General features: G+C 37.0%; 1 protein-coding gene across 1 annotated transcript; it reads left to right on the top strand.

Annotated features, from left to right (window-relative positions):
• Window positions 1–722: 722 nt before the first annotated feature.
• LOC108987760 lies at window positions 723–9,612 on the top strand. Its single transcript, XM_018960761.2, has 3 exons — window positions 723–835; window positions 976–1,062; window positions 8,640–9,612. The coding sequence occupies exons 2-3, from the start codon at window positions 993–995 to the stop codon at window positions 9,356–9,358; spliced, it is 789 nt and encodes a 262-aa protein (XP_018816306.1). The 5' UTR covers window positions 723–835; window positions 976–992; the 3' UTR covers window positions 9,359–9,612.
• Window positions 9,613–12,572: the final 2,960 nt, after the last annotated feature.

Raw genomic sequence — 12,572 nt, 5'->3', positions numbered from 1 at the left:
TCCCTTTAAACCATGCAAGAACATCTTTCTCTGGTTCATCCACACTACACAGACATATCCACTAAGCATTCGAAAACGACAATGCAAGTGAATTGGAAAGGGATGACAACCTCTGAATACCTTTAACAGTGAGGAGATATATTCCTTCCTTTTAAGGAACATGAATGATGTGTACTTGGTCTTGAACTACAACAAACTAAACATGGGAGATCCAGTTAGACTTGTGAAATGAAAGCAGCCACACTTAACAACAACATTGATTAAAACAAACGTTACAAACATGATTATTGCTACAGTCACAAACAGATTATATAAAAGTAATCCCACAAACTGACATGACTTCATATAATTCATTAAATCTACTTTACAATAAAAATAAATTTACAATTTAACGAATCACATCATATCACATCAGTTCGTTAGATTACTTTTGTGATAAGAGTATTTCTCTACAAACATATTATTTATTAAAAAATAGTAACATCATGCATGTTCTTTACTTAATTATTTACAATACAAAATTTTGCACGTTTAGTTTTTATTGAGTTTTGTAATTTTTATTCATTTTTAGACTTAATATATTTATTTGAGACGTAGAAAAATATTAAGTTAATAAAGAGAATTGTTCCAAAAAAAATTACAAATTAAAAAATTACAAATTAAAAAGTTTATTTGAGCAACGGTATCAGTGCACAATTTTCTGTCTTTTTTTTTAGCTTCACGTATCAAAACGACAATGTTCATGAAGGCCAGTCTCAATACGCAGCGTTGAACGTGGTCCCGCAAGCCACGAGCATTCTTTTCACGCGGCTTGAAAATTATTCTCTTCGTCAAGGTAATAGTAGCTGATTAACACCTCTGATCTCTCTCAATCTCTCTGAGATCTCAAAAATTAAAATGCTTATATATGTCTGTATCTGTAGTCTGTACTATTCATGTATGTGTAGCGAAAAATAGATTTTGAATTCGTGTTAGGGTTTTCTTTGGAGTGCATGGATTTTCAGAAGAAGCGGATTCAGATTCTGCTCTTAATCGCCGGTATCATCGCTCTCAGCATCGCAGGTACTCAAATTTAATATAATGGTGGAATTCGAATTGATTTTATGATATCTGGCTGTCGTGTGATCATATGGTGTTTGCTTCTTTGTTTTATTGAAGTCTCGAGTTTATGCATTGTTCGGTTGCTGAAAAAATGCAGGAAATGAAAGAAAATAATTGTCATATTGAATTTTCAAGGAAATTGGAATCTAGTGTTATAAAGATATTTTACAAAAATTGTGAGATCACAAATATTATTAATTAATTTAAGTTCTAAGATTCAACATCATAAGCTATTCCGGGTTATAAATTCAAAATTTTCCCAAGATTCACAATTATAAGTTGTTTTCGTTCATAGTTTTTTTTTTTTTTTTTCCTGAAGCTTTTTTCCCCACCAAAGCTTCAATTATTAACGTTGCTTGTGATGCATTGTCGTAAGTTGTGGCAAATGGAGTAAAAGGTTTGGTTTCGAGTGAAGGACGTTAAGCTCAATAATGTTGGCCGTTTTGTATATATACAATACCAGAAAGAAATGGTCAAAGGTTGATCACAGAGTATGCTGATAATTTTTTTTTTTTTATAAGTAAGAGATAAACTTTATTGATATGGATGAAATAGGCATGTACCTAGTACACAGGAAGTATACAGTTGAACACCTAAATACATTCTATGAGCGATGAACTAAAGATAAGAATTCATGAATATCATCCCATTAATACAATAGCTGAAAACCAAAGCAATAAAGTATGCAGAAAAAAATTCTTCAGCTCCATCATTGTTCGTTCCTTGTCTTCAAAGCAACGCATATTCCTTTCCATCCAAATACACCATATAATAAATACACAACGGAATCATTCTCCAAACTGCTGCCACTTGATGACTGCCCTGCAATTTTCTCCAACAACCCATCAACTCCACCACTCTCCTAGGCATTACCCAAGCCACATCGATCCGTCGAAAAATCTCATCCCACAACCCTCTTGCTACATCACAATGCAGTAAAAGATGATCTATCAATTCTCCATTCTTTCTACACATGTAACACCAATCCAGCACAACACATCATCTCTTCCTCAAATTGTCCGTGGTCAAGATCTTCCCAAGGGCGGCATTCCAAACAAAGAAAACAACTCTAGAGGGCACTCGAGACCTCCAGATGTTCCTCCAAGGGAATGAGGTATGGTCCTGTGAAATCAAAATTTTGTAATACGCATTTATTGTGAATTTCTTGTGATCCTGGAACCTCCATTTCAAGCTATCATGTTGCACCATATTAGACCCTATAGAATGTAGCAAGCTGAAAAAGTTTGAAACCATAGATAATTCCCAATCATGAATATCTCTATTAAATAGAATATTCCATTGATGCGAACCATGAGCAAATAATTGCACATCCGCCACAGAAACCTCCTTATTAACTGCAATACGATATAAAGCTGGAAACACCATTTCCAATGCATGATCTCCGCACCACACATCCCGCCAAAAACTTATTCGGTTACCCTCACCTGCGAAAAAACAAATATGATTTACAAAACTAATCCACCCCTTCCTTATAAACTTCCATAGCCCCACTCCATGCCCCCCTCTCACTTCTTTAGAACACCAACCACCCCAAGCAACACCATATTTAGCATCTATAGTTTCCCTCCACAAAGAACCCCCTTCCAAATGATATCTCTAAAGTCATTTCCCCAACAACACTTTATTAAAAGTTCTCAAATTACACACACCCAACCCCCTGTACTCAACTGGAGAACATATTGTCTTCCAATTAACCAAATGAACTTTTTTCTCCTCCCCTAAGCCTCCCCATAGAAATGCCTTAAAGAGTTTCTCAATTCTATTCACGACCCCTGCAAGCATAGGAAAAAGAGATAAAAAATAAGTGGGAAGGTTTGTGAGGGTACTCTTGATAAGAGTGAGACGACCCCCTTTCGATAGATACACCATTTTCCATCCAGCCAATCTTTTCTCTATCTTCTCTACCACCCCATCCCATATAGCTCTACTCTTGAAAGTAGCACCTAACGGAAGACCCAGATATTTCATTGGGAACGAGGACACCCTGCAATCCAGAAGACTTGCTAGATTGCGTATATTAGGGACCACACCCACCGGAACTAACTCAGACTTGTGAAGGTTCACCTTGAGCCCTGATATTGCTTCAAAACAAAGTAGTAATGCATGCAAAGTTTGGACCTGACTCCTATCCGCTTCACAAAACAACAGAGTGTCGTCTGCAAAAAGGAGATGTGAAATGATACAAGGGCTACCAAAGCCATTTCCCACCTGAAAACCGGATAAAAAAAACCCCCACTAACAGTAGCTTGCACCATCTTACTCAATGCCTCCATAACTATGACAAAAAGAAAGGGAGATAACGGATCACCCTGTCGCAATCCCCTCGAGCTATAAAAAAAGCCAGCAGAAGTGCCATTAACTAGTACTGAAAACCGGGCCGTTGAAATACAATAACGCATCCAAGAAATCCACCTATCTCCAAAACCACACCTCTTCAACAAATACAAAAGGAAATCCCAGTTCACATGATCATAAGTCTTCTCCATGTCTAGCTTGCAAAGAATACCTGGACTTCCCTCCCTCAATCTAGCATCCAAACACTCATTTGCAATGAGCACCGAATCAAGTATATATCTCCCACGAATAAAAGCATTCTGGGGCTTGGAGATAATATTTTCCAGCACTGGACTAAGCCGATTAGCAAGGACCTTAGAAATAATCTTATAGACACTGCTAACCAAACTTATTGGGCGAAAATCCTTAATATTCGACGCCCCATATTTCTTAGGAATGAGTGCAATAAAAGTCGCATTAAGTGATTTTTCAAACTTTTGATAAGCATGAAATTCACTGACACCCGCAAGACATCACCTTTCACCACACCCCAACAAGTTTGGAAGAAACCCATTGAGAAACCATCCGGACCCGGCGCTTTGTCCTTAGCCATACCAGATATGACCTTGAAAATCTCATCTTCCTCAAAGGGTCTCTCCAAGACACTCACAAGCTGCGGATCAATTGCCTCAAACGGTAAGTCATCAAGCTTCGGTCTCCAAGTTGCTGATTCGGTAAGAAGAGTCTCATAATAATGTGCAATATGATTTTCTAGATCATCGGAAGAAGATAGCACCTGAGTACCTGAATGTAACAGCTCAATCGCATTATTACGTCGATGAGAATTAGTCATTTTGTGAAAAAACTTCGTACACCTATCACCCTCTTTCAACTAAAGGGCTCTGGATTTTTGTTGCCATGAAGTCTCTTCTAACAATAAAATCCTTTCCAACTCTGCCACAACCGTTACTTTCCTCAATAACTCCTCCTCAGAGGCCCTTCCCAATAACTCCTTACCTTCCAACTCCTGCAACTCCTCCAACAAAATAGACTTTTGATTGTCAGTGTGACCAAAAACTTCCAAGTTCCATTTCTTCAGGTTTTGCTCTAGAGCCTCCAGCTTTCCTGCAAGAATAAAACTCAGAGTGCCACTAACTTGGTACGAAGTCCACCAAGTTTTCACCATCTCTACAAACCCGTTCACCTTAAGCCACATATTCTCAAACTTGAAATACCGGCGACCCCCGTGAATGCCCCCACAATCTAAAAGAATGGAAAAATGGTCTGAACTGACTCTAGCTAACCTTTTCTGACTTACTTCTGGATAGTGGGCTTCCCATAACGGCGAGACAAGGAATCTATCCAACTTCGACCAAGCACGGCCGTTAGACTAAGGTTGCGTTTGGATGTTAAAATGAGTTAAGTTGAGTTGAATTGAGATAATAAAATATTGTTAGAATATTATTTATTATTATTATTATTATTATTATTTTGGAATTTGAAAAAGTTGAATTATTTATTATATTTTGTGTTGGGATTTGAAAAAGTTGTAATGATGAGTTGAGATGAGTTGAGAGGAGTTTTAATTCCAAACGTACCCTAAGTGTACTCACCCCCCCACCAAAGGGAGGTCCATAAGATCCATATCAAAGATGAACTCAGAGAATTCTACCATGGCCTGAGTGTGTCGATGATGCCCCGATCATTCACTAGGAAATCGAGTAATGTTAAAATCACCCCCCATACACCACGGCACATCCCATAAAGAGTGTATTCCCACCAACTCCTCCCACAACCGTCGTCTATCTCTATCTATGTTGGGACCATAAGACCCTGCAAAAGCCCAAATCCACCCGTCGCTCACATTTTTAAATAACACCGAAACTGAGAACTCTCCAACACATTCCTCAATCGCCTCAACCACTCTTTTATCCCACATTAATAACACACCACCTGATGCTCCCTGAGAAGCCAAATAGGACCAACCCATGTAAGAACATCCCCAAATACTACACACAAATCTTCTATCAATAAAACCCAACTTTGTTTCTTGCAAATATCACATCACCCTTCCACAATCTCAATAAAGCTTTGATACGAAGACGTTTGTCCCTATCATTGAGACCCCTTACATTCCAAGAAACAATCTTAGGCTTCATTAAAACTTAACTTTCCCCTCCCTTTTGATCTAACCCTTCCATTACTTCCATCCTTAACATCATAATTGATGGAGCATGTTAAGCGTTTAAGTTCCCTATCTTGTTTTGTAGCTGATTTCGAACGACTAGCTTCAATAGCCACAAGAAGGGTCATAAATTGTTCCTCATAACCTCCAAAAGAGACCCCAAAAATTTTCTATAACTCCTCTACCTTTTTAAAAATCCAATTCGTCGAACAACTCCCATAATCATTGGGAGGGAGTGTACATTGAGGAGTAAGAGCCCCCTCCTCCCCCACACTGTTATTAGGGACCAAAATCAATTCTGAAACACCCAACTTATTTGTTTCACCACTTAAAACCATATTATTAAAAGGAATATCATCCCCAGAAAATATCTCATCAGGATTACTCATCACCAAAAGTGGAGAAACACACGGAACCTCATCAGAAAATGACTTCTCTCTTTCCCGCGTAACCTCCTCACCGCGTAAAGACTTCTCACTTTCCCATGAACCAGGCTGCTCGTGCACAGCTATAGGACCTTCGTCCTCCATACTTAGCTCCGAAGGCCCATTCTCCGCCAAGATCCCTGGAGACGAGGACTCAGAGGTATTTCTCAGATTCTCTAATGCTATCGCCTCCACCAACAACTCCGCCTCCTCTAAATCTTCCCGTCGGAGCTCCGTTACCATCTCACCAGAGTGGTCGACCGAGGTCGTCGGCCACTTCTGTGCCTGCAGGGTTGCCGGTAATGGGCTTATCGGCAACTTCTGTCCCTGATCCGATATCTCGGGTCCGAAAGATTTCCCCGACCCAGCTGGAGCCACTACCCTCCAGGCCTTCACAGGGCCTGCGGCCTGAACCTTGCCAAGGCCCAACACACTGCCGTTCACAGGGCCTGCGGCCTAAACCTTGCCAAGGCCCAACACACTGCCGTGACCCATTCCAGGCCCACCCTTACGGCCCACCACCTCCTTCAGCTCAACCTTACCCTTAACGCAGCGTTTTAGGTAGCTAATTTCATCTAACACGCTGCCAACCTTCTCCTCCAAGCCAACTAACATCCTCAAAACACTTTCCTCATTTAATCCCAGCATTCTGCTTTCTTCTCCACCATACCACTGCACGTCTTCAGAATTGGTTACGTCTGACACCACGTCTAATGCAGCGCGATACGGTACCTTCTTCAACACCTCACTGTACGTCCTTGCTCCTCCTGCCCACGATAATGAAGCACCTCCCTCACCTCTGCTCTTCTTTGCAGCAGCTATCTGATGAATGTTTGAAACAGAGGGTGGAGAAATCTCCATTAAAATATCTCCAAGGTTCTTCCACCCCTCCCCCTTCCTTCCTTCCGGAATCACAAGCAATCCTCTCCTCTTATCACGACCAAATTCTGATATGGAGATAAAACTACCATTAAGATTACGTCCCTTCCTCACTATTAACACAGTGTCTCCTTTTCTACGAGTTCGCAGAAACTCCTGAGGACCCAGTGTTACTGCACATTCCTTCACCATAGAACCTAGCCAACCCAGAGTTTCCCAATCCACTGAAATATATTTCACTCCACGACGACTACTTTCTATAATCCTCTACCACCTAGCATTCTCCTTTCTGAACTCAAAAATCTTCTGATCAATGAATACCTCCTTACACAACCCCATCTAAACCAGCCCACAAACAAGACAACCCTAGTGATTCAGTGATACACTAATCCCCTCAGGGAGGAAAAGCCATTAATGAATCACTACCAACAAAAAGGAAAAAACCACAACAAAAACTGAAACTGTACGGAGAGAAAAAAGAACGTACTCCTGAACGTTGTCAAAACTCTCTCTTTTTGACAACAAAAGAGAGTATGCTGATAATTCAAGCTTTGCTCAATGATTATGACCTAATCAAAATTGTAAAGTAATATTTTTTTCTGTTGGTAAGTATGGGAGAGGTGACATACGGCCATATAAGTCAATGAAGATACGTGAAAGGAAGTTAAAAAAGGTTTGTATCTTTATTTTTTATGTTAGTTTGGTTCTGGCCTCTATTGCTGTGCATTGACTGGATATGCTTGGAATGGTTTTATGTTCATGAATATGGAACAGTTGTAGGGAGCTAAGTTTTTGAGACGGGAATTACAATTTGCCCATAAGGTCTTAAACGTTACCTGTATCTGTTGTCTTCTGCAGCATTTTATCAATCATTCATCCTCATAACTGCACACTAGATTTTCTCATTTCATCACTCTTCTGGTGCTTTCCCAACTTTTCTGCATAAAATGGATATGTTGTGGCACTAGACATTAAACTAATATATGTTTTTATGCTTTATTTGGTGGAACGATCTGGTGTGTAGTTATATTGATTGTCCTAGACAATTTTATTGTGATTGTAGAGACATGTGATTCGTGATCATCTACTTTGTTGCTTCTATTCCATACCTTCTCATCTTCCTTCCTACTATAACTTTTCTGAACTTGAATTTTGATTAGCTATTTCAATTTATCAACTTTTGGGTCTGATTAGTTTCGGTTTGCATTTGTTTCTGAATTAAGTAGCACAGTTCTTGCCAAAATCAGATACATTTTATTTATTCTGCTCACACCGTCAACCCATTAGAAAGAATTAGTGATAATAATGTTTAGTTTCTAGACAGAGAGACAGGGAGGGATTAAATTTTAAAATAATATCTTACATTTTGTTTTTGGTGACACTTTTGAGAAAGATTTGAAGTTTTTTATTTTCCCTATATTTTTTTTTTCTTTGAAAAGAGAGCTGAGCTTTCAACCCTAGGGTGTTTAAACAATATTTACAAATACCCAAATATAGAAATGTATGCTTCCTTCTTTCCTAGTAGGCTGTAATTTGTTATATCTCTCTTGTACACTACCTATGTACTTGGATCTTGCCTAATTATGAGGATCAATAAACTTTTCTTACTTATCAAAAAATATATATATATAGAAATGGTGTTTGATTTTAATTTTTAATTGTGTATGTTTACATATCTTCACTTAGTTGTCCTGTCTTATGCATCTTGTTTCAATAGAGGTATAGAAAGCTTACCTGGCTTTTACTTTTTATAGCTGAAAAATGTCGGCAGCTGGTTGGGGAAGAAGCGTCATCTCAGAGTGGAAAGTTTACATTCTTGAACTGTTTTGACATGGGCTCTGGATCTGCTGCTTGTGCTGTGAAGGAGGGTGTGAAGCTGTACTTCTACAACATCAGAGCTGCTCATGTTGAAAAGGCGAGGCATTCTGCAATTGAGGCTGCTTTAGTTGATGCATTGTCACAGGGAATGTCTGCTAAAGATGCTGCCAAACAAGCACAGAAAGAAGGTGCAAAGGCGGCAAAGTTGGTGACCCGGCAATCCAAACGCATAATAGGCCCCATTATCTCTTCTGGATGGGACTTTTTTGAGGCAATATATTATGGTGGTACCTTGACAGAAGGGTTCCTCAGAGGCACTGGAACATTGTTTGGCACCTATGCCGGTGGTTTCCTAGGAGAGCAAAGACTAGGGAAGGTTGGCTATCTTGTGGGAAGTGAATTGGGCAGTTGGGTTGGAGGTAGGATAGGAATTATGGTTTATGATGTGGTTAATGGAGTGCATTACTTACTTCAATTTGTTCAAACTGAAGAAAATGTAGTTCGTGAAATGCCAGCTTACGAAAATTCTGAAGCTATTGAAACTCCTGCTTATGAGGCTCCATCGTACATGAGTACTGAAGAGTCTGAAAATTCCAATGCTTATGAAACTCCTGCTTATGAGAGCTCTGAAGCATATGAAGATTCGGAACTGTAGGATCATTTACCATTATTTTCTTCAAAGTCTATTGCCTATAGTTTCATTATAATCTGTACTTTTTGTGACTTGTTTAAAATCTGTGCATAAACCCGATGTGTAGTCTTGCCCTACAACTGTCTTGTAATTCTACGGGAAGTCATTTTTTTGAACATGCTTAGTTTGCATCTTGTAATTAACACTTGGGAGTTGTCTGTCTAAAAGATGTTTGTTTATGCAATAAGCCTCTTGAAAAATGATGGAGCTTTGGTATATAGTCACTTTTTATATAGTGAAATGCGGATTCATTGATCCTTTATGATGTTGTGCTGGTTTTAGGAAGGGTGTCTTCCCTCCCATATCTCTCCCCTATTTTTTGGGTCGAATTGAAGGAAGGGGAAAAGTAACATTCATTTAGGCTCCGTTTGAATATAGAAATAGTTTCGTCTTGTCTCATCTCATTATTATAATCTTTTTAAATTTTTATACAAAATATAATAAATAATTTAATTTTTTTAAATTTTAAGAAAATAATAATATTAAAAAATAATATTTTATTTAAATTTTAACTTCTATATAAAATCATCTTATCTCATTATCTAAACGGCCTTAGTTACATGGATTGATGGTGCAGGAGAGAGTGCAGAATGTAGGTGATGAGTGAAGCTTCACAGCCAAGAATCGGGGCATGATTTGAAACTTTGAGCAGTGATTACCCAATTTTAGGCCATTCTACATTATTTTTGTTGGTTAGAACAGATAGGAGGAGGATCATCTTGGATCAAACTAGTCAGATGTATGCCGAATCCACTCACTTTTGGGTAGCCAATGGTTCAGTTTTATGATGTTCCAGTAACTCACGCAGACCCAATGAGTTTTGATCAAGGCGGCATAACAAGGACCCATGACACTGGGCCTAGTTGTTTTAACAACCGGGCATAGAAGTCCAATTTCTTGAGTTATAGGGTGGAATAATTCTATTTAAAAGATGTTAAATCATACATCATCTACGATATATAATTTAATTTAAAAGATAAAATTTAAAATTTAAATTTACAAATCAAATTATGCAATAGTGTGTGCTGTAAAAGTCATTAAATAGTACCACTCGTTAGGTTGAATGGTTGTGTTAAAGTGTGCGTAATCACCTTCTCCTCCTCTATTTAGGTTTTGTTTGAATACAGAAATACTCTCAATTCATCTCATCATTACAACTTTCTCAAATTTTCATACAAAATATAATAAACAATTCAACTTTTTTCAAATCTTAAAATAATAAGAATATTAAAAAATAATATTCTAATAATATTTTATTCAATTCATCTCATTTCACTATTCAAACGAACTAAGATTTTCATTAGGGAAAAGATCTTCCAAAGTATGAAAGATAGACATCAAGTGAATTATTATCCTTGTATATTAAGTTACATCATCTATGATCTATCTATCTCTTTTTATTTCAAATTCTAAATTTATACAAAAACGCAAAAGAATCTTAAACGTTCACATTGTGTATGTGATTTCTCTTGAGATTAAAAAACTTTAGGAAAGAGAAAATAATAGTAAGGTCCTTATCCCACAAAAAGAGAAGATAAAAAGGGAAGATTCGGGCCCCAAGGTAGAAGATGAATGGTGGTGTGGTAGACTAGTGTACAGCAAAAGATGGCCCCATCACTTTCAGTGGCAGGTGTGAGGCACATGGTGTCGTGTGGTTGCCACACTCCCCATTGTCAAAATGGCTACTGTTAATTTGACTTTATCCATAGCCAACAAATGTGCCATACTTCTATGGTCCCACCACCAGGTTTTATTAGGATGCCCCTAGCTACTAAGTACAAACCACCTGTCTTTTTCTCCTTTTCTTTTTTTTTTTTTTTCAATTAGAGAAATTTAGAACTACACAAAGATTGAAAAAAAAAAAAAACAAAAACAAAACAATAGAGCCTTTCATTATTTATAGGAGAAATATTTTAACTATAAAGAAATTATATAAAAATACATTTATAAATTGATATGATTTGATACAGTATATTAAATTGTAAAATTATTTTTATTATAAAATAGATTTAACGGATCATATAAAATCACATTAATTTATAAATTTATTTATGTATACTCTCTTTATATATATAGCGCTTCTCTTCTTTTAATACCATCATTGGTGCCATTCATGTTGAACATGAAAGAGAATTGGTCAATTGAAAAAAGAAAAATGAACCATTCTTTATTGTTGGCATTATATATATTTTTTAAGATAGGGACTTGTATGTGCTAATCTTATATCAAACATTACTTTTTTTTAATAGAAGAAATGATATTTGGAGTCTAAAAGTGCACAAGTCCCACACATTTTCTTTAAAAAAAATAGATAAATTTGTGAATCATATAAAAAAAATCATTTTTTTAATTATGAAATCCACTTTTTTTAAAAAGAATACGCAGAAATTGCATATTCCAAAAGTGTATCTAGCATTACCCTTTTAATAAACTTCATATTGAGATAGGTACTTCATATGGAAATCTTCAACATCAACTAATATAAAATATGTAATGAAATGATAACAAAACTATTTGTTATGTTTTGTTTATTTATTATTCTTTTGATTTGATATAAAAAAAAAATCAAAAAAAAATGATTAAAACGAGCTTATAATTGTTATTTTTCTTCCTAAATAGATCATTTCGACAAGAAATGAATCAAGGGCTGCCTTCCAAATGACAATGCCCAAATAAATTTTTTGCTATGCACATAAAATACTTATATAAACTCACTTTGAAATCGTGTGAACCAAAATGATTCATTTTGCTCCGCCATTTCACATCATGTCATTATCCTTTATATCTAGCCCCACCTCTTGAATCTTGACAATGCATGGATCGAAGATAACCCAACTTCAATGTCGAGTTGTCGCGTTAGTCCTCTTGTTGGCAGTGGGAGTTGGCCAAATGTATTGTAATCTGACTAATGTCAACATCTATCCTGTTTATATCCCTCAGTGGGTGCTATTTGGGAAAGAGAAAATTTATGCATCAGTCACTATTCACTTCTACACGTTACGTCCCACACTTGACAGTTTTTTATTTTTTTTTATTTTTATTTTTATAGTGTAGAGTGTGAGAGTAAATAGTGACTGATGCATAGATTTTCTCTTTAAAAAAACAATATACATATGCTATCATGGAATCTTGGAAAAGCATCAATATATCTAATATAACTTGTATTTGACATTTAAAA

The sequence above is a fragment of the Juglans regia genome, chromosome 8, assembly GCF_001411555.2.
Source record: "Juglans regia cultivar Chandler chromosome 8, Walnut 2.0, whole genome shotgun sequence".
NCBI classification, from domain to species: Eukaryota; Viridiplantae; Streptophyta; class Magnoliopsida; order Fagales; family Juglandaceae; genus Juglans; species Juglans regia.
The sequence above is the reverse complement of the archived record's forward strand: the minus strand, read 5'-3'. Positions and strand labels throughout refer to the sequence as shown.